The sequence below is a fragment of the Stylophora pistillata genome, chromosome 1, assembly GCF_964205215.1.
Source record: "Stylophora pistillata chromosome 1, jaStyPist1.2, whole genome shotgun sequence".
Lineage (NCBI taxonomy): Eukaryota > Metazoa > Cnidaria > Anthozoa > Scleractinia > Pocilloporidae > Stylophora > Stylophora pistillata.
In genome coordinates, this window is record NC_142519.1 from 8,688,159 (window position 1) to 8,711,365 (window position 23,207).

Here is a 23,207-nt window from a genome sequence, read left to right on the forward strand (position 1 = left end):
AAAGGGAATTATCTTACTTTGATCTGCACTTCTACTCAAAGGGTTTGTCTTCTTTCCTCTTTGGAAAATTCCACTTTTCCTTTCCCCCAAAAATTATGAATATAGGAGATGAAGTTAGCTTAAGGTTGGTTGAGCAATCCTTGATCTTTGTTTGGAAAGCTCAGTTGTTTAGTTGATAAATCAAATATAACACTTTTCCACTTGAAATATTCTGAAAAAAGGGGTACATTTCTAGTTATTCTCCTTTTCCTGCTTTTATTCCCTGAAACCCTGAACCATCTGCAACCCCTTATTTCCCAGAAACCCTGAGCTATCTATAACCTCTTTTTCTCCTTGAAACCCAGATCTGCCACTCCCCCACTATAAGGGACAACAGCCATTGATAAGAATTAGTGAAATGCAGTCTCACAGTTTTAAGAAATCATAAATACTATTTTAGTACTAAGACAAAGAGAATAAAAAGCCAGGCATTACATAAAAAATGTACATGAAGCTGTACAAAATGCTAGAGTAAGTTTTTCTTTGTGCACTGGGATTGAGTATTTTAGCTAATTTCCTTTTTGTAATTTTTGTTTTTTTGTGTGTGTAATCCATGTCATACTAAAAATAAACATAATACTAATAACAAAATCAAGAAGAGAGAAGCTCTGACTGTTTTAACAATGAAGGTTGTGGCGAGTCTACCTGTTTGATCAAACACCTTAAAAAACACAGTATGACCAAGCTTCTTGAAAGAATCTTTTTATGTCCAATATATATATTTAAGCTTTATAGTTCCCTATATTACATAAATTGGTTGACAATAACAAACTGATCTAAGTGTAATTAGTAAAACCTGCCTCTAAACTACCTTAGTTTAACTATATAATTATAATATTTTTATTTTGTTTGGAAACAGCTTTTTCAAAGAATTTCCTCTATCACCACAATACAAAAATATGGTGCATCTCCGAAGGAATTTTCCAAGCCAGCTGCCAGTTTTTTTTGTTAGCAGAACCAGTTTTTATACCAGAAATACCTTTCACCAAGTTTAAAGAGCACTTTGCATATGGTAAGTTAAAAATTTGAAGAAATAAAACAGGTTTTTACAAGAATGATGTTCACTGGACAATGTGCTCACAGACCTTGTTCACACCATAATTAAGTTCACTTGGACATAGTTTTCTTGTTTTTTTTGTTTTTGTTTGATGTGTCCAAAGTGTTTGTCAGAAAGTTTGCCTAATAAATGTTCTAAGAACAGAACAAGAAGTGTGCAGGACAGTTAAATTAACATGTATGTGGAGAGATAAGAAATAAGTGAAAATATGTACCACTTTACACTTGAAAACTCCCCTGGTACTTAAGCTCCACAACTTGAAGCAATTGTATGTTCAGTACAGTTAAGCTGCACTGCTTTAGATAAACATGTAAAAATGTTTAGTTCAAAAATACTACCTAGGAAAAGAGCTCCATAGCCTACATCGTTTGAATAAGTACACTAGTAATAGTCTTTAAATGTCAGTAAATTTATCGAGTAATAAGAAACCCCCATAGTACAGAACAATTCACCACCATGGTGCAGTTTGTATCCACAAAAACAAAAGAAAACAAAAACATCCAACCAGGGAATAAAGCAACATATCTTGACTTCACAAACACCCAGTAGATTTGAATTTCATATTTGATCAACTAGGAGAACAAGTCAGCCTATTTCTGTCAATTTAGAAGTAAAATTAAAGAGAAATAATGGGAAAAAACTGACAAGAAAAAAACATTCTTAAGTCTTGCTCACAATTTGGTTTCATTGCAAGTTTTAGTTAACCCCTTCACTCCATGGAGCGACAATAAGTAATTAATGCTTACATTCGCACTTCACCGTCAAGAATAAAAGTAATTAGAAGAAAGAACAAGAACAAGGAGTATCTTTCAATATCTAATTGTTAATTCTCCACTCTAGCTACTACTTATTTCCTTGTAAATTCATTATGAGAATTTGATGTTAGATCAGGATGACAACTTCTAGCTGATGAGTTTGAGTATTCTCATTACCTGTTTGTTGAATAGTGTATGGAAAGTCTAGGGAGAAGTTTCATGTTAATCAATCGCTTGTAAGTTAAACGGTTAAAAACAGACTAAGTAGAAATATGTGGCAGACAGTGAAGTGATTTGATATTATTGAAGTCTCAGAAGTGAAAGGGTTAATAAGCAAATGTAAAGGAATAGCTTTTTCTCAAAAGATTAAGGTTAAAATGCTCCCCAGTCATAACATACTATTTATGCATTTCCCACAAAATTTTCCTTGTTTTTTAGAATATTGATAGCAGTTAATAGCTCAGAGAAGATTAAAAATTTTTGATATCTGCAACTTAAGACCTGGGCAGAGCCGACAGTCATCTGAAATGCATCGATTAAAAATGATTGATTTCTTCTTTAACTTTGTAACTCATGACTAAATGCTGTATCACAAACAACCCAAAGCATTATCAACTTGCTCTGAAACCATTTTCCTTATCATGTTTGGGTAGTTCTAGTTGTTCAAATGGCTGATGTTTTTTCATTTACACGGTACAAGTTATTCAATAAGTAGAACTTGAAAGAATAAATTTTACCAAGGGAAACAATCGATATACATATAAATGTTCTAGAAAGCAGTTACTATTATTTTTAGTCTTTAACTAGTCGATAGATATGATGCTGAGCCCCGTGTTCACTAGTTGATACTTCAAACACGTAGGCAAGGCAAAGCAAGGTTTCTTGTGTCTCCCTGTTTGATAAAACCTAAAAATAAATGATAAATCAATCAATAAGGCTTAACTGTTAGCCACTTTCCAAAAACCCCATAAGCAAGTCTAAAATAAGCATGTCCATGGATGATGGCAGTGCAGGCTGTACCCTGGCAGCAATTAATTAATTACCTTCATGCTTTAAAATCTAACTTCAGTATGTATATATTCTCCATGCTGTTCTCTACACTTTTCCTAAGTTGCTGGCATGGAGAATTTGTTAAACAATCAAGAGCTTCTTTAGAAAGTGATCCTTTCCTTTATCCTTGCGAACTTAATGCGTGATGCAAGGGCAGGGCTTGACACTACCTTTTCAACTTACTAGCCAAGTGGCTAGTGACATCTTAGGTGTTTTTAGATTTTATGACAATTTCAGTCTGTTCACTACCCAAACTGGCTAGTGGAAATTGTAAACCACTAGCCAAAACTGAATTTATTCTAGTATGTGGCTAGCGGGCTACCATTAGTGTCGAACCCTGAAGGGTGATAATGGATGTTGGTCTTTAGGGTCAGAAGGTTGCAAGTTTATCTGAATTATTTTGTTCCAAGTTTGCATCCCCACATTCACCACAGTTATTACAACCTGCCTGTCTACTCAACTAATCAGGTTGGACAATTTTATCACAAGTTTTCAAATTCACAATACAAGAGCACCATACTGGCTTGAACAGAGCCTGGGAACAAAAGTGGAGTGCCCACTTGCAACAATTGACAATGCAATGCAATATGAACTTACAACTTGCACTGAGATACGTACTACAGGCAATTTCATTGTTGTGGCATGACAAGTTGAATGAAATTATTGCAAACTTTATTCTCACCAAAAGCCCACTGAATTCAGTTCCCTAGTGACACTTATAGACTTACTTGAAGAATAGTGAAGTTCTCCAGGACACTGTTCATCATGTACTTTTCAGGTAACTGTTTAAGTTTGTGAACAAAATTGATCATGTATTCGCACATTGGTGACCTGTGAATGCGGTAAACAAACCGACTGTTTTCAAAGTGGCCAAATTCAGTCTGAAAGAAAGAAGAAAAAAAATTCCACACTTATGTAAGAAAGAACATTTAAACAGCTCAACTTTAGTTGCTATAGCCAAAGTACATGTAGCTAAAAAAAAGGGTAAAAGGGATGACAGCATCCAAATATATCTATGATGGGTCTTTTCATGCCTATAGAAACTTAACACATGTACAATATCTACTTGAACAGGCTAGATATTTCACCAATACTCTCACCAAAATTAATGATGTCTGCCTGGTAAGAACAGATTGAGGGCTTTGATTAATTAATCATTATTTCTTAACATTTTTTCTTACCTCCACCTTTTCCACAACTTGCTTACCAAATGAACAAACTTTTGTGGAACACGTTATGGTCATATTTTCATTTGACTCATAACTGGAAAGAGAACAAAGGCTTTCCATTAGTAACAAAGTTACCTTAGTTGTCGAGTTCAAAACAGGTGGCCAAGAAGTTGTGCAGGCAACTTTATCCTCCCTAAATAATTATCACCACACAATATTATTCTTTTAGGAAACAAGTTACAGCACCTAAAGAGTTATATACAATTTCTAGTATGAAGAGAAGTATAAACCAAATAAATTATAGCTAAACTTCATTTGAAACAATATCTTTCTTTTAGATAGTTCAGTGATAATTGTAAAAAATTATTCAATTTAATGATTGAACTATTTCAAAATGAGAAACTCACGTGCTTGAAACACCATAAAAGGCTCCAGCTTCATCGTGTATGTTTGTATTTAGATCGGCCTAACAAGGAAAAATCAGAAAAACCCTTTACACGTCATCGTTTCAATGCTCTTAATTCTTGTACATGTTAATCAACTAGTCTTTTCTTTCTTTTTCTCTTTGGTTAATGATTATCTATTTTGTTATTTCTTAGCATGGGGGTTTGTAAGTGGGTTGGGTTTCAAATTTGTTTGTTTGTAGGGGATAGGGAAAGGTAATTTACCTAGTAGGGGACAACCTCGTCCTACTGTAAATTTCCCTTCCTTTGGCAAATTATTAAATAAGTAAAAAAATAAATAAATCATTAACAACTATTCACAAAAGTGGAGGTGGTTAGTGGTGGATATTTACCTAGCCGCAAAGTGGCGAGGTAAATATCCACCGCTAACCACTGACACTGAGGTGAAGAGTTGTTTCAGTATATACTAAAACAGTGAGATAATATGTAGACCACCATCATTATTTTAATTTGAGTGATTTCTTCGCTTGTCACAGATGCAAACCAGGATGCCATTTTTTCCTGAGTTGCTCGGAAGTAAACAGTTAACAACTATTCACCAAAGTGGAGGTGGTTGGTGGTGGATATTTACCGAGCCGCAAAGCGGCGAGGTAAATATCCACTGCTAACCATCAACACTGAGGTGAATAGTTGTTTTAGTATACATTAAAACAGTGAGATAATATACACCACCGTCGTTAATTTGAGTGATTTCTTCGCTTGTCACGGATGCAAACCAGGACGCCATTTTTTCCCAAGTTGCTCGGAGGTAAATAGCAAAGGATATTCGGAGTTTGACTAGCCAATCAGAGCGCGCCTTCAACGCTATCCACTGTTTTAGTATATACTAACAAAGGATATTTGGAGTTCAACTAGCCAATCAGAGTGTGCCTTCAACACTATCCACTATTTTAGTATAAACTAAATAATAATAGCAGTGACCATATTCTCCACATTCTTCTCCAAACAATTCCTTGGTACTGACAAGTAGAATTCATTTAACAATCAAAGCTTCTTGGAAATCATTCGATTTATTCTCATTATCTTAAAATGTAAAGAGAAGTCAGATGCTGGTCACTATTAAGGTTTTAAGGGTTAACTAGGGGTAGTGTGTCTATATAATCAAAACTAACAACCAAAAAGAAAATGAGACTTCATTCATACTTCATGAGATAGCAAAATAATACTGACAGTACTGCTTACCCAAAATTTCACTAAGAAAAATACTGCTTGGGGTCCCTTGTCATATAACTCTTTGAGGCCTCCTTTCTTCTCCGGAAACTTGTCATAAATCTGACGAATGTCGACTGCCTGCAATTCAACAAAAGAAGAAAAAATATTAGTGATTATGTGATCAGTTGTCCAAATATATTTTGCTGCCATACTGACACAAACTGCATAAAAAACTGCTTAGTCACACATACACAATTATTTTTGTGCTATACAAACTGTAATAGAGCACTGGATTGTGCTGTGGGCGGTCAAGGTCAACGGTTCGAGCCCCTGCCGGACCAACACTCAAGGTCTTAAAATAACTGCGGAGAATGCGCTACCTTTCTACAATATCAAGAAATGGATAGACATTCTAGTCTTCTCGAATAAAGATGAATAAATGGTAGGTCCCATCTCCTGCATCTATTGATTAGTTAATTTGGTTAAGCAGGGGACGTTAAAGAACCCACTCACGAGATTACTGTGATGTGGTCTGCCCTTTTTACTGGGAATTGGGGGGGATCTTCAAATAAGTTTCCTTCGATTGTTTGTAAACTGCTGATGCAGTCCGGCCAAAGTCCCCCGAAAAGTGTTGTGATGCATTTGATCATATCCACATGCTAATTTGCACAACATAAATATCAAATAATTATTATTAATATGATAATTATTATTATTAATAAAGAGTTCATGATGTTGGAAATTGTTGGCAGTCCACTACTGTCAAACCTCAATTTACCAAATTTTTTGATTATCCAGACTCGCCTTGCTGGTCCTATTTTTTCATGAAAATTAATCAGTCTCATTTGAGACCTGCACCGACTTTTTTCCATCAAACAAAGCAGATGAACCAAAACAACATTAACTTTATTTCAATGATACAGCTTCAAAGAATTTAAGACTTAATGACACAAACAAGTCAGTATTTTAAGTTGTAAAACATTGTCAAAAAAAAAAAAAACGTTCATGTAAACACTTTGGCTACCATTGGCAATGATGCACAATAATTTCAGAATTTACTTTTTTGAGAACTTACTTTGATACACAATATCAATTAAATATGGTACACATTCAATCATGCATACTACTCCACCCAGTCTCCAAGAGTCAGGATCATCAAAATTTGACAGTATAATGATGATCAATGAAATTGCATTCAATAGCCCATTTCCGAATTACCCTTCATTTTCAAATCAGTCCTCGTGCTCATCCTTTCATATGATAATAAGTTTTCATTCACATGCAAATTAAACTCATTTTCACAAGAATGGTTGAGCACCAGGCCTTGTTATGAAAAAGGGGCCAAGGGTAATTTGGAAATGGGCTATTCATGTGTTCTAATTAAATGTTTTACCTCAAGATGAGGGTCACCAAGGTCCGTGTTTGGTCCCAAGTGAACAAACAAATGCTTGTGGTACTAAAGAAAGGAATGAGGAGGAAGTTAAGTTAAAATTCAAGCTTAATACTAGTTCAAATACTAACTATCAAAGCTGTTTCTTTTGTCTTCATTTACACTTTATCATGCTAACTGAACATTTGCCCAGCAACTGAGGATTCTGAAGTACCCATAGCTGATAAAATGTAAAAGACACCATGGTTTATCCAGTGTAACACATTCATGTGTATATCTTCAATTTGAAATTAATAGCTAACACATTTATCATGGAGACTCTATTTACCGACTCTGGTTCCATTCGCTGTTGTTCAAGAAATGCTGAGAAGTCCACCAGCCGCAAGGGCTAAAATCAAACAACATCAATTTCATCAAAATAATTTCAGATTAGAAAAACAAGGATAGAACAAATTAACATAAGGAGGCTGAAAGGTTCTCTCTATCACTACCAGCACCTGAAAGCCACTTCTTTGCACTGGTGACCACATACAAGCATCTAAATTCCCTTTACAGTAACACTCATGACTTAAAAATTATAAGGACATGAGAAAAAAAAGACATGCAGAGCTTGACAATAACTTTTCAACTGACTAGCCAAGTGGCTTGTGTCAACTTAGATGTTACAACAATTTCAGTTTGTTTACAAGCCAAACTGACCACTGAAAATCGAAAACCACTAGCCAAAACTGGATTTCTACTAGTCTGTGGCTAGTTGGCTATCACTAGTGTGAACCCCTGACCCCTGGGGGGGGGTACTGCCATATATGGGCTACATAGGTATGTGCTGCTGTGAAGGGTATGGTTTTCAAGCAGTTTACTCTAGGATAGGGTATATAAATCAGAGCGTTTAGGTCTAAAATAGGGTATCATTTTTCAGGAAACTGATCAATTGGTTGAAGATTTTATCTAGACTAGGGAAACCAGGAATTGCCACTCAAACATATAAAAAAATCAAATCGACAAGTTGAAATTTCTGCAACTCAGCCCCAGGAGTAAAAGCAAAGAAAGTGTCAATAGATGACTATCATAAAACAGTACTGGATATTATTAACTGTCAAAATTTGGGATTCAGATGGAAGTCGGTGGTTTTAATACTGGTTAAAATTAAACAATTTATTGTTCCTTGTAATAGCGTACGTGCCTGCTTGGCATACCTCAGCCCCGGAGCTCAGCATGTAACTTGCAACGCGACCAAGTTGAATACGGGGTTGAAAATCAAAAACCCGTCCAAAATTAGGACTCATTTAGGACTAATCCTCGAGACTATACAAGAAGGAAAGTGGACTAGCTTTCTTGTAACTTAGAGAAAGAAGGTAAGTGCTTCTTTTTTAGCTGGAAAACAGCTACTCTAGGATAGGGGGAGTTTGGAGAGTTTACTCTAGTATAGGGTAGCAAAATTCAGCTGAAATAGCTCTAGTATACGTTAAGGGTTCCAGGGTCCCAGCAGCACATCCCCACCCAGAAAATCCTAAAGTACCCCCCCTGACCCCCCGGGCCCCTGACATAACCAACGACTCAACAAGCTCCTGATTGTGTTGCGGCCAGTACTGTAGTCAGTGTCAATGGGAATGTATAGAGAACAGTAAGGAGAGCATGCATCATGATTTTTAGATACAAAGGATTTGAAAATCAAATCCAAATAGTAATAATTACCAACTATTCACCAAAGAGGAGGTGGTTGGTGGTGGACATTTAAAGAGCTGCAAAGGGGCGAGGCAAATGTCTAATGCTAGCCACTCACACTGAGATAAACAGTTGTTTTGGTATACACTAAAACAGTGAGATAATATATCACAAATAGACAATTTTTACTCATTTATTCCTGCAAATAAGTAGAATATTTTCAGGTGCAATTCATCAACGAGTTGCTTTGAGGTGAATGGTAAAGAATATTTAGACTATTATTCGGATATCTACTGTTTTAGTAAATACCAATAGTAAACAGTGGACATTGATTAAAAAAAAATTGTAAATTAAAATTCAGAAAACACTGCAGCATTAATAATACAGTAGGTGTCCTTACTAGCTGCTGTTCAACAGATCTCTGAGGCCATGATGAGCTGCCATGTGCAGCAAAAGTTGGTGGTGTAGAGGACACAGTACCCCTGCTAAGTGTGACACTTCTCTGCAAAAAAAAAAAAAAAAAAAAAAGAGAACATACAAAACGACATCACACCATGTACTGCACTCTATTGATTAATTTTTTAAGGAAAACAAAAATGTAGCTGGAAACTAGTATTCAAAAATAGAGAAGGAGGTAAACTTTGTCCTGCTCTCACTGGGTACATATAAAATTTCACATTTCATCAGAGAACATACAAAACATGAAATCACAACACGTACTGCACTCTGTTGGTTAGTTTTTTAAGGAAAACAAAAAAATCCCAGAAATTATTTCAAAATAGAGATGCATGGAATTAAACTTTGTCCTGCTCTCACTGATTTCTTAAAAAATTTCAAATTTCATCATCAAACCTGGCAATCTTCGGGTATTATTCAATCTCAATCCATCCTGTAAAAATTACTGTACAGTAAACTTACCATGTCTTCAGGAGTGCTGACAACAGCTCCTGTGGGGCTTGCAACTGATGCTGTAGACACAACACTACCAGGTACACTGGCTTGGACTCCTGGACTGCCATATGGAGCTTGTGAAGCATTGTTATAACTACCTGGTACTGGCTGTCCTGCACTAGACTGCCAGTATTGTTGCTAAAACAAACAAAATAAACAAACAATACATAATTTGACTGAAAAATGAATATCCCTGGAATGTACTCTTTATTCGCACTATTTCAAGAGGTTACTACAGATGATAAAAGTCCGAATATATAAGAAACAGTAAATTACATCAATAATCAAAAGTAAAATGTGCACAGTGACCAGAATAGCATAGCTTTCGAGTTCGCCACTGTCTCCCCCTCCCCCCCCCCCCCGAGAAAAAAAAAACTCCAGGTTAAATTTGTAAATCTATAAAATACAGGTAACCATACAGACAGACATACAGACATCTATATTTATACAGGATAGCCCCTTCAGTGTAGTAAACACTGGTATCAACGGGGGTCCTGTTACCCACCTAACCCACCCCAGGGAGGACATCCATCACACAGTAATCTCGTGCGTGGGAAATTAACGTCTCCTACCCCAACCCTGCAGAAGACGGGACCTCCATTTATTCGTCCCTATCCGAGAAGACTAGAAAATCTAACCATTTCTTGATGTTAAAGAAAGGAAGCATATTCTTCTCAGTTAATTTTAAGACCCTGAGTGTTGGTCCGGCCGGTATTGAACTCTCGACCTCCCGCACAGCAGTCCGGTGCTCTCCCAATTGAGCTAACCAGGCGGCGGTCTGAGCTAACCAGGCGGCGGTCATAATTACTTTTGGTAGCAAACAGCACTCTAATCAGAGTGTTCATAAAGTTTTCTTTTTGTTTCTAAAGATTTGTACATTATACAGGTGGAAGAACAAAAGGACATGTAGTCCCCTACTAGGTTCATCAGCCTAAATCCAACCCACCCATTCCAACCCGGGAAAGGACATCCATCACACAGTAATCTCGTGCATGGGAAATTAACATCTCCTACCCCTCCTGCAGGAGACAGGACCTCCATTTATTCATCCCTATCCGAGAAGACTAGAATATCTAACCATTCCTTTCACATACTTCATAATAATTGATAAAGGGGGTTAGCATTAGCCCTTCGTCAGAGGGGCTAATAGGCAAAATCTCTGTGATGAAATTCTTTATGATGACCAGCTTTGAAATTCTTTATGGTGGCCAAACACTCAAAATGTCAGCTTTGAAATTCTTTATGATGGCCATTTTACACAATCAACTCACTTGAGAAAACCAAATCATATCTTATCCCAGCTTTTCCAAAGGGGTCAGTCTTAAAAAAAATACTGTGATCCCAAAAATTGGTTTAAGCTGGTTAATCCGATGACCTTAAAAAGACCATAGAATGGATAATAATGCAATTTGAAGAGTGAAGTTTTAGAAATATCTAATGTTAAAAGTTTTGAGAGTACATGGTATTTCATATTAATTAACATCCTACTGGACGTACCTGGTATCCTTGGCTTTCATTGTTAAATGCTGGCATTCCAGCTGCAGCCAGAGCCTTGCTGTGAAGTACGGAAGCTGACACGATTTGCGCTGATGACATTGATGCCATAGTCTGAAGAGCTTTGTCTCGTGCAGCCTGGTCCTATGTAAAATGTTGATAAAAAAATCATTAATCTCAAAATTACTTCCGAACGCTAGAAATACATTTGACACTTACAACCTGAAAAAATGTTTAGGATTAAAAAAAAAATGGGAAGAATAAGATGACATGAAAAAGCTTAGAAAAGGTTGTGGTTATTTGTGTTCAAACACAATGACTTTAATTAATTATAATAAAATACCATCATTTATCTCCTAATTCATGTCATGATTCCAAGGTTTCAACCGCCTCCCGGTTAGCTCAATGGATAGAGCGCTGGACTTTAGTGTGGGAGGTCGAGGGTTCGAGCCCCGGCCGGACCAACACTCAAGGTCTTAAAATAATTGAGAAGAATTTGCTACCTTTCTATAACATCAAGAAATGGTTAGATATTCTAGTCTTCTCGGATAGGGACGAATAAATGGAGGTCCCGTCTCCTGCAGGATTGGGGCAGGAGATGTTAATTTTCCACACACGAGATTACTGTGTGATGGGTGTCCTCCCCTGGGGTGGGATGGGTGGGTTAGGACAGCAGGTCCACATCAGCTATTACAGCTGCCAAATTAATCAACCTGCTTAAAACAAATAAATGAACTTCAACTGTACAGTACGATTCAACTCCAGGTGACAAGGCCAACTGGTTCTGCGCTACTTTACAACAGGATGCTTAACACTGACTTTTGGTTTCAGACAACTGTGATTGGTGAATTGCAACTCTTAATAATGGATACGCTTAGTGCTTTAACATTTAACACCTACAATATACACTTGTGTACAAACCTTAATTTTTGCATGCACTTCTCTTGGTTTTCTCCGGGCTAACACCTGAATGTGACTTGAAACCTATCAAACACAAATAAACAAAATAAGCAGTGTGACCAACCTTAAGTTTGCCTTGAATCTCCCTTGCCTTTTTCCTTGCTAAGACTTGAATGTGACTGGAAACCTATGTAAGACAAAAATTTGAAAAAATCTAAACTTTTACCCAGTAAGTAGCCAGCTTGAAAATATTTCGGCCTGAACCAATCTCGACTTTTGTTTGGATGAGTGCTACATTAAAAAAAAAGTTTTTCTTTTTTTTTCTGGGATCATTTTGTTCATTTTTCTCAATAAAAAAGAACGTTATGATTTGGCACCAAAAAAAGAAAAAATGGAACAGTCAAGCTGAAAGAGGTACCCATTCTTCTGAATTTCTCATAGCATACTAGTAACAGGTGCATGGTAAATTGGGTAGTCCATGCACTGTCAGAGTCAAAACACTATCTAGTCTGTAACTCCTGGATTTAAAATGGTTACCTGTTTCCTTGTTCTTGTTTTTCCAGTTCTCAGCTTGATGTACCGAGCAATCAACTCATTGCGGCCTGCACTCAAACAAAAAAGAAGTTTCAATTTTAATTTCATAATTTAAGACAACTGGGGCTTAATTTTTGATTACCTTGAGAAAAACTCATTATCAGTTAATGTTTCTTCAACTCATCTTAAAATAGGAGAAAACTGAATGTGGTCTCAGAACATTTAAGTTCTATCAACATCCTTTACAGAAGAAAATTAAATACTGCCTTACATTTCTCTCAAAGATAAGTTTGAGCATTGCCTAAGGTTACGAGGTGTTTTTAAGAAACCCACTCAGAAAACCCTTCTTCACATTATCAAAGGTGATTTCAAAGCGACCACTTTCATTACAGAAAGTAAACTTTAGTTTGTTAGCTAAAACAACTTGGAGACAAGATCTGGGCTTGCATGTACCACCCATACTTTTGATGAGAGGCATTACCTTTTCTTGAATTAAAAATACTTCAGAATAATTGTTACATTAAGCATAAATGTTGTTTAAAAATTGACAAAACAGAAAAAAAAAAACAGTAGTTTTAAACTTTCGGTCTTTAAAGTTGGAATTGTAATTTTTTTTTTTCAGTATACAGAGATTTCTTAATCATTCCCAAGGACCAAACTGCCCGAACTGTGGTCGGGGGATAAAAGATAAGATTTATAAGAAAATTAACATCGTGTTGCCGAGAAAATAAAAAATTATAATTGATTATTTTGAACTAAACTCGAAGAATACAAAGCATCACGGACTTCAGACAGATTACAGGAAAAGGAAAAGTGTGGGAGACATCACCAAAGCATTCTCATGAATGTATTTTTAGTTAAGCATATTCTATTAGCATAGCATTTTATAATATTCCATTCAAATTGCTCGATATTTTCCATGTGGCATACTAATCAGATACAAATATATATGTCTTTGTTCCACAAAACACAAAAGTTAGAAAAAAGCTGATTTCTTTATAATTTCACGTTCGCCATCATTTTAACCCAATAAACTAAACATGCATTCCAACAAAATAATTTGAGATCCTTTGTCACAAAAGCAATGTAAAACATATGCTATTCCTAAGATCACAACGGTTCTGGGAGACAAAATTGCTGTGGCGATGAAAATGATTTTCGACCTATAAATCGTCCGCAAAATTGTCAAGTTAGTCTTCAAAAACACAAATTAAGCAAAATTGATGAGTTTTACTGATGATGCAACCGCTGTGGTAAAGGGTTAATGCAAAACTGCGAGATACATAGCGAGCATATTTCAAACAATTGAACACGCGTAGCTGCCTACACTATGCGTTCGTGACATCTTATCATGGAGCTGATTTTTTAGTTGCTCACCGAAAACCGCCGAGTAGCGTTCAAGTATGCTAACATTTTCATGAACTCTAGCTGGACAGCTGCCACGAGGGATCAGTGTTAGACTGTGAGTGCTGAATGCCAATAATATGTAGTTATTACAACAAGAGATCGCGTTTAGTTGTTCAGTTGATATAAACAACTCAACTGTCCATTCCATGCCTTCGTGGAAAGCGCGGTATGTAGTGTCAACATTCTCTCTATTCTTAACAAGCCAGTCGTTTCTCATGTTAGAAATAGTTTCAAACTAAGTGACTTATGCAAAAGGAGCAAGCAACTTCGTTAGTGACCATAGTTTAGGTTTCCGGGTAGAGCAATATTATAACAATCGACGCTTGACGAACTAAACAAATTCGACGACAAGAATGCGCTACTCACCGTACATTTTCCCTTCATCAGAGAGAATAATTTTTCGCCGCCCACAAGGAGGGTAAATAGCCAGAGCCTCCTGGAAGGACTGTTCGATATCTGGCGACCAAACTCCTTCGGCATCATTGGCCATGTCGACGGGGCTTTTGGTCGCGCTGCCCTCGTCGGCCGAGTTAGTCATTTCGAGGTCCTCGTGGTCCGAAATCTTGGCGGTTTTGTTGGAAACACTGAGTAAAAAATGATCTTAACTGGAGGGAATCTCCAAATACTGTTTATTCTGACCCAGTAGACTTCTAACTGATGGCTTGATCAGTCGTTCCGGAAGCACAAGTCTGGAAAAATGAAAAAAATTCGAACGATTCAACAGGCCAATCGAACATTCGAAGGGGGAAAATCTATCGGATGATCTGAAACCATTCTAACTTTCGTGTAACGTACCTAACCACACAGAATTCTCCAAAATACAAGAGGAATGATTGTAACGTCGTCCTTCGAAAAATCACCTGGAATTAGCAACTTGCCCTTTACTTGAGTGAAAACGGAGGCTAGCAAAGAATGCGAGGAATGACACAACTATGCCTGGCGCGCCCACAAAAGACTTGAGCTATTTCTTCCTAGAGGGGGGTCAATGACATTTCCTTTCGTCACGCATTTGTTCAAGAAGAATTCGAAGCTCGCGTGGTTCGATGCCCAAACACGGGGATAGAATTCGAAGAATGTTTTCTTTAACGCAAAGGTCTTCAAATTATACTTAATCTCGCTGAGTATTTTTCTCTTACAATTTTTGGAAAAGAGGATCAATTAATGGCTTCTTGGAATCGTTAGCTATAAATTTAGCACCTGATCAAAGGCAAGTTTCTCAGTACACTGTTTGGTTGCGTTGTGAAGAGTCAAAAATATGATTAGTATACCACGTCGCTCTACGCATATTTTAGAAAAGCTCTGAATTGTGATTGGCTGAGGTCAAACACACCCTATTATATCAAGATTAGGTATACTCGAGACCCCATTACTGTGTTTAAACAACAAAAAAACTTTATTCCAACTCAAGAGAAAAAGTGTTTCCAAGTTGGTTTGTTCGCTTTAAATTGCGGACGCCCCCTACCCGTACAGTTTTAATTATTTACTCTGAATAATAAATCGACCTTTAGTTTTTTCCTCGTTAATTTTTCCTTTTGGTTCCCGACAGACTAGATCATAAAGAGAACCAGTTAGCACATCCTGGAACTGAATACACTTGGCCATCGTCTCTGAGTTCATAACCGCTTCCCCATTCACAAGACGGGATTTTCTAAATCATAGAGACACTGATTTGAGTTTCTGTAACTGGTCTCGTGTTCTTCCCATTTCCCTTGCGTTTCTATTAAGTTCAGTTACACGATCACTTGATGAGGTACGAGTGGTTTGACTCAGGAAATCGTGACATGCTCCAAGTGCCAGTGGCTTAAGATCCGAAGACAAACGTTATTTAATTCTCTTGAAGCCAAGCATCAATGGCTGCTACTCTCCCCAAAAAGTGTTGCACTAAACCACCTGCAGAACTCGACCACAACTGATATACGCTTCAGTGATCTTTAGTTGAACGCAGTGGACTGAACAAATTCAAATGCGTCGCGTAGAAATTTCTTATTTTGCCCGTGATATCAGAATGACATTTAACCCTTTGTTCAGGTGGCCCTTTGTCGTGAATTGACGGGGCTGATTAACAAGACAATTGAACTAAACTTGACTCAGGAACAGACGGTCGCGTTGCCATTAGATGCATGATAGCCACATTAGATATACCACGTTTGACGGACATCCGATGCGGTGATAAATATATTAGTCATTTTCTCTCCACCCTCTCGGTGACCTCTCGGTCTCTCTTAAAATCACGCGATAGGCTCACCAGTCAACAAGCTCAGATATTGTCGACAAATGAGCAGTAGATCTGAACGCTTAAACTAAAATGTCTTAAGGGTCAGGTGGATTTTGATATGTTCTTTTCATTGATCTTTTAATTTATTTGTTTGGTTTTTTTTTTTTTTTTTTCAGGTCAATGTGGTCTTGGTGGAGAAGAAAACGCTTAACAGCATCTTCCTGCCCGCTGGCTAAGGAGTTATAAAGAAGTCAGTAGCTAATACTTCTTTATCTCAAGTTAATGATACGGCGATTTTCCTTCAAGCGCCGGAAACTGGTTCAGTTTCTGCCCTTCACCTGCCTTACTTAGCCCTTCTTAAAACCTCTCTAGTTTGCACTTATATGCATGATATTTTATTACTTGATCAGTACTGCTTATATTCGCCCGCTTTAAGAGACAGCGGTGCCTTTGGAGTGCCATCCATTAGAGTCAGTCATGATACATTTGACCAAGATGGAGATGTTTAGACAGCAGTGAAAAAATTTAGCAATAAATTGTTTTGTTTTTGGTCATTATGAGAAAATGTGTAGCTGCTCGTTCAGTTCTGTGCAGCTCGAAATTTACCTCGTAATGAGATTAGATGGTATAGTGTTAATATTTTGAGAGTATAAACAGTGCATTCTAAGCGGGAATTTATCAGTTATCTAAAAGGTGACTTTTTGGAACTAAACTATTCTTTATTAACGATTAAAATTTCATCATATTACGCCAGGGGCTTATTTGGGCTGGCCATTTTCTTTTCGAGTTTTGTTAAACGAAATTAAATTCTCCCAAAGAAAGGAGCAGAACAGAATAATGATCAGCCACTTGTGTAGCGAACAACAGCTTGACTGACCACATGGCTTCATTTGCTCCAAAAAAAAAGCGTCAATGAACTTCATAAGTCTTGTTACACTTCGTGGGGATTTGTGATTCCGCAAAATTTGGGTAAAAAATTTATTTCCAAACTGAACAAGTTTTGGGTCTTCCATTAAAAGGGCTCTTAATTCATTTATTTATCCTGTGACATACCTGGATGTTCGCAAAGTTAAAAATCATATATGAAAATTGCTACTTATTGTGCTATTCTGGAAAAAAAGGGAAGGGACGTTCTTCTTTTATTCCAGTTGATTGCCGTTTTTGTTAGTTACATGTACGTTTAAAAAATTGCATACCAGACATCACTTATTTGTCGTTTTTCAGTAGCGCTTCGCTAACGTAAAGAGATTTTATTTTTGAAACGACATCAGACGATGAGGTAGAATTAATTTCAACCCTCCCTTTTTATTTCAATATGCTCATTTGGCTTTTATTTCAATTAAAATGATAAAGATGATGAATATAATTTTCATTGATGTTATAAGTTACGAATGCCGGCAGTGAAATGGCAATAGTCACGCTACTTTTAGGACTGAATAAAACCATGCGAAGTAGCTGAAAAAAAATTAGGATAAGTGTAAATTTGATGTCCTCGGACGATATGTACAAACAGACAAGATAAAAATCCAACGAAGAAGCGAATAAAGAAGTGAGAAATGCTGATTAGGAGCCCGGGATTTACGTACAGAATACGGAAGACCCAGTGGCTGGATAAGCTATCACGAACCTTGATGATGAGGTCTACAGTTCTTCAGTGTAATTTACTTCTAGATCTTACAAATCGTTTTAGTTTCAATTTATTTCTGCCGAGTTAAATATTTTTTAAAGTTCATATTCCTACTCTATAAGAATTTTAAAGTTGACTAAGCGAATTTTTGGCAGCAGTTTCGAAGAACTTAGCTAAGATACTGCTTTTTACCGTTATGTTGCAAATTTTTGCTCTAGAATTGTATGTACCTCTGAAATATTCAAGTTTAATAAAAATTGGTTAAGCGCAAGTTAAAATCATCTAAATACAGCTTTTCATAGCCACTAGCTAGAACCGCATTGAAACAATACAGTTTGACGCTTCTGTATTTGGAAAGAAAATACACCAAAGACAGCACTGATCGCAAACGGAAATCTCTCCGTTCGAAAAAAATATGCAGCTATAATTAGATGCTTCAAATACTCTAAGCTGATAACAGCAAATCGGCTGGACGGTCGAAGTATTCCATATATGCAAAATATGAATGATCAGATTACTTAGTGAGATGCAAATCTAACATTACAATTTCGTTTTGTCTCGTTTTGCATTTCCTCTTTAGCAGTGCTCTCGCTAAATAAGGTCAAGATTCAAGACTTTAAACAATTAATTTTTTTAAAAGAATGTGAAATTTCTTTTGAATAGAAATGATGCGAATTTTTTGTAGAGTAGGTCAAATGAACCTCGTTGTGAGGGGAGGGGGCGTGGGCCGAATGGGTACGTTCTATGGTTAGCCTGATGGTTAGCTGAGAATACGAGGTGTCTTCAAATCATCTATCGACCTTGCTAGTTTGAAAAGGCTCGAAAGGGAAAGTTTTAAAACTGTCCGCTTGGCTATTTCTATCGTAAGGAAAAATATAAATGTGTAAAGCATATTGAATTGGTTAGTCAAATACGTATTCAAATCCAAGTACACTAGCAGCTCGTGTGTCCATTGCAAGATAAAAAAAAATTACGATAGAATGGGGAAGTTATTGACCAACGACAATTTGTTTCAACGCCTGTATGAAGCGTGTCTAATGAGTTCACGGTGTGTATTTTGCAGATGTACGTAAGTTGGTCGTGTTATGGGAAAAAGGCCGATTGTTTACGGGTGAAATTTCCTATCGAGCAGAAGTTTGCTCCGGTCGCGACGACAGACAGGCTGATCCAATTATTGGCTTAGATAATCACTTAGCACGAGACGGTATTTATGATATCATTCAACCTGGCTTCTAATATTCAGATAAAAATAGAGTGTGTAAACTCTATTTTATGTGTCTAATTGAATTTCCGCTATATGTAAGGTTTCACTTGGCCTTCAGTCTGCAAGAATGGCAGAGTTCAACCAGATCTTGTGTGTGCAAGAGCATTTCTCAGCAGTGTGCAATGCGTTTATGCAATACGCTAGGAAGTACGGAGGTTCAGGAGTTCACGGGTGCTGGGTCGCGGTACTGCGTGATAGTTTCACTGTTTCCCCGCGAAAGGAGCCCTTCAGAGACGAAACAAAGGAGAAAAAATTGAACACACACTCGCTATACTTTGTAGACTACTGTGACCTGAAATGAATACAGTCGAATAATTAGAAAGTGTGCGTTACGTCAAAATTCAGCGAAAGTCATCAGGAATGCCGAGGAATTACGCAATCGCTTTGAATTTCGCAATTATTGTGGTCAGAAAATATGCTGAATTCTTTAAATGCCGAGGAACTGCGTTATTGCATTGATCTTCACAGCTGTTGTGGTCAACTTTGGCAGGGATTTCATAAATTTACGTTCTTCAAGCAAACGAAAATCGAGTCATCAATTGTGAAGGAAGTGACTGAAAGTAAACTGGTCGATTATTACAATCCCACTCAGGGAGTTTGGCTTCTCGGGACCAATCTTTTTTGGGGGAGAAAAAAGGAAAATTATAGAGGAAATGAAACACAAGACATTACCTATTATAATTCATTAAAAAGTTTTGCTCGCGCGCGATTCGTCTCAATGCATCACGTGATTAAAATATGTCCAAGCTAAAACTAGGAAAAATCCGAAGAGATACCCCGACAGAGGGATGTTTCTCAGTTTCCAAACCTTGCGTCTACTATTTCAATTCTAAAACGGTCCAATATCCGTGCAACATTTCGCGCCAGATGGAGGCTATTTTCTCTCTATATATATATATTGATTTTGTTTCCTTCTTTAGTTGGAGGAAATCACTTAAAATATTTCTTAAAAGGACATTAAAAAAAAAACATGTTGTGGCTTAATCAATTTACGGCGTTTGTAATTGTCGTCACTGGGATATAAGGGGCTTCGATCAGCGCTCTCTTCACAACCTCTACGTTATGAAAGGTGGATGCGGGTGTAAACTGCGCCTCTCCGACTCGTTAGATTTCAATTTTCTAGCTTTCGATTATCAATTTATTTTACTAAGAGTGGCTGAAGATGAAGCGATATGTAACCTACCTCTTCCCTAGCAGTTGGTTTTCAAAATATTTTCTAGCTTTCAAACATCACACAATTTTCACACAACTATTTCACTTTAATTAACCCATTTTTCATCTATTAAATTACTTCTCAGCATACCGTGATTACTTGTTTGTTTTTTCAAATCTTCACCTTAAGTAGGAATGTGTCTTTCTTTTGTACGTAACTAACAATACAGTCAAGTATTATATACACTCTTGATCACCTCATTTTCCCATGTCTCGTCCTTTAGGTGGTGAAAAAGTTTTCAGCTGATCGTCCAAATCTTGAAATTAGTTATGGTCTCAGAGATCTTCTATATCTTTTCCATGGATTGGTAGGATTGTCATCACCTGATCACCCAAATCTTGTTATTGACTGAGGTCCTAGAGATGTTCTGTATGTTTTCCATTGATCGGAAGGATCGCTATCAGCTGATCGTCTAAACCTTGTTATTAACTGCGGTCTCAACGATCTTCTGTATCTTTTCCATTGAATAGTACCATTGTCATCAGCTGATCGTCCAAATCGTGTTACTGATTGTGGTCTCGGAGATCTTCTGTATCTTTTCCATTGATTGGTAGGGTTGCCATCAGCTGATCGTCCGAAGCTTGATATTGATCGTGGTCTCGGAAATCTTCTGTATCTTTTCCACTGATTGGAAGGATTGCTATCAGCTGCTCGTCCAATTCTTGTTGTTGACTGTGGTTTCAGAGACCTTCTGTATCTTTTCCACTGATTGGAAGGATTGCTATCAGCTGATCGTCCAAATCGTGTTATTGATTGTGGTCTCAGAAATCTTTTGTATCTTTTCCACCGATTGGAAGGATTGGTATCAGCTGATCGTCCAAATCTTCTTATTAAATGTGGTCTCGAGGATCTTCTATATCTTATCCATTGATTGGTAGGGTCACCATCGGCCGATCGTCCAAATCTTGTTATTGATTGTGGTCTCGGAGATCTTCTGTATCTTATCCAATGATTTGTAGGGTTGCCATCGGCTGATCGTCCAAATCGTGTTATTGATTGTGGTCTCGGAGATCTTCTGTATCTTTCCCATTGGTTTGTAGGATTGCCATCAGCTGATCGTCCAAATCTTGTTATTGATTGTGCTCTCGGAGATGTTTTGTATCTTTTCCATTGAATGGTAGGATTGCCATCAGCTGATCGTCCGAATCTTGTTATTGACTGTGGTCTCGGAGATCTTCTGTATCTTATCCAATAATTGGTAGGATTGCCATCAGCTGATCGTCCAAATCTTGTTATTGATTGTGCTCTCGGAGATCTTTTGTATCTTTTCCATTGAATGGTAGGATTGCCATCGGCTGATCGTCCAAATCTTGTTATTGATTGTGGTCTCGGAGATCTTCTGTATCTTATCCAATGATTTGTAGGGTTGCCATCGGCTGATCGTCCAAATCGTGTTATTGATTGTGGTCTCGGAGATCTTCTGTATCTTTCCCATTGGTTTGTAGGATTGCCATCAGCTGATCGTCCAAATCTTGTTATTGATTGTGCTCTCGGAGATGTTTTGTATCTTTTCCATTGAATGGTAGGATTGCCATCAGCTGATCGTCCGAATCTTGTTATTGACTGTGGTCTCGGAGATCTTCTGTATCTTATCCAATAATCGGTAGGATTGCCATCAGCTGATCGTCCAAATCTTGTTATTGATTGTGTTCTCGGAGATATTTTGTATCTTTTCCATTGAATGGTAGGATTGCCATCGGCTGATCGTCCAAATCTTGTTATTGATTGTGGTCTCGGAGATCTTCTGTATCTTATCCAATGATTTGTAGGGTTGCCATCGGCTGATCGTCCAAATCGTGTTATTGATTGTGGTCTCGGAGATCTTCTGTATCTTTCCCATTGGTTTGTAGGATTGCCATCAGCTGATCGTCCAAATCTTGTTATTGATTGTGCTCTCGGAGATATTTTGTATCTTTTCCATTGAATGGTAGGATTGCCGTCAGCTGATCGTCTGAATCTTGTTATTGACTGTGGTCTCGGAGATCTGTATCTTATCCAATAATTGGTAGGGTTGCCATCGGCTGATCGTCCAAATCGTGTTATTGATTGTGGTTTCAGAGATCTTTTGAATGTTGTCCATTGATTGGAAGGATTATCTTTAGCTGATCGTCCGAATCTTGTTATTGATTGTGGTCTCAAAAATCTTCTGTATCTTGTCCATTGATAGGATGGATTGCTATCAGCTGATCGTGCAAATCTTGTGATTGGCTGTGGTCTGATAGACTTAACTTCTCTTGTCCATTGGTTGATAGGATTCTTATCTGCTGACCTCCCAAAAGGTATTACTGACTCTGGTCTCCTAGACCTAAAGTAGTTTTTCCCTCCATGAATAGGTTTGGTGTCAGCTGATCGTCCAAATCTTGTTATTGACTGTGGTCTTATAGACCTACCATTTCTTGTCCATGGAGTGGTAGGATTGCCATCAGTTAATCGTCCAAATTTAGTAATTGACTGTGGCTGGAGAGAACGCATCCTCTCTTGAGGAACTCCATGTGATATCTTGGGCTCGTCCTTTTTTAGTCTGTGTGTCATTACTGATAAATTCCACTGAAGCATTAGCAGGCAAATAGGCACAAGAATTATTTTCATGGTCGTGTTCTGATCTAGCAAAGTGCTCGGAAGGGTTTCTGTGGTCTTGATCCTCTTGTACTTTATATGATGAGTGGCTGATTTATTTGATATGTTTCTACCCAAATGACGAGGGTCTGACTAACTGTAGGACAAATGCAGAGCCTCATTTATGCATTTTGATAATGGTCAAGTTGACGTCAATGCTTTTATTTTTTACATATAAATCTGAAAAGAAATGTGTTGAAGAGATAACCAGGTTCGGAGGCTACATCTGTGAACATGTCTGCAAT

General features: G+C 37.4%; 1 protein-coding gene and 1 long non-coding RNA gene across 4 annotated transcripts; one reads left to right on the forward strand and one right to left on the reverse strand.

Annotated features, from left to right (window-relative positions):
• Positions 1 to 725: 725 nt before the first annotated feature.
• On the reverse strand, positions 726 to 14,983 carry LOC111326731 (transcriptional enhancer factor TEF-1). 3 transcript variants are annotated; one of them, XM_022930801.2, is made up of 15 exons: positions 14,823 to 14,983; positions 14,394 to 14,716; positions 12,624 to 12,688; positions 12,238 to 12,273; positions 12,108 to 12,170; positions 11,190 to 11,330; positions 9,660 to 9,830; positions 9,142 to 9,243; positions 7,405 to 7,464; positions 7,080 to 7,142; positions 5,717 to 5,824; positions 4,478 to 4,536; positions 4,083 to 4,164; positions 3,630 to 3,782; positions 726 to 2,757 (listed from the first exon to the last, which is right to left on the reverse strand). In XM_022930801.2, exons 2-15 carry the CDS (start codon positions 14,563 to 14,565, stop codon positions 2,644 to 2,646), a joined length of 1,389 nt encoding a protein of 462 aa, XP_022786536.1. In that variant the 5' UTR covers positions 14,566 to 14,716; positions 14,823 to 14,983; the 3' UTR covers positions 726 to 2,643. The 3 variants fall into 3 exon arrangements, with proteins under 3 accessions (XP_022786536.1, XP_022786538.1, XP_022786537.1); XM_022930803.2 differs by lacking the exon at positions 12,238 to 12,273; XM_022930802.2 differs by lacking the exon at positions 12,108 to 12,170 and having other exon boundaries at positions 12,211 to 12,273.
• On the forward strand, positions 13,744 to 18,147 carry LOC111326732 (uncharacterized). The gene is made up of 2 exons (XR_002694470.2): positions 13,744 to 14,082; positions 16,419 to 18,147. It is a non-coding gene; the product is annotated as an uncharacterized LOC111326732 (long non-coding RNA).
• Positions 18,148 to 23,207: the final 5,060 nt, after the last annotated feature.

What these genes read in the sequence shown, in the direction of transcription:
- LOC111326731 (XM_022930801.2), bottom strand. Translation starts at nt 14,565, where the DNA reads ATGACTAACTCGGCCGACGAGGGCAGCGCGACCAAAAGCCCCGTCGAC. An exon ending in TTTTCTTAGTGAAATTTTGG is followed by an intron (nt 4,537 to 5,716) that starts GTAAGCAGTACT and finishes TTTCCTTGTTAG; the next exon opens with GCCGATCTAAATACAAACAT. An exon ending in TTTTATGGTGTTTCAAGCAC is followed by an intron (nt 4,165 to 4,477) that starts GTGAGTTTCTCA and finishes TTCTCTTTCCAG; the next exon opens with TTATGAGTCAAATGAAAATA.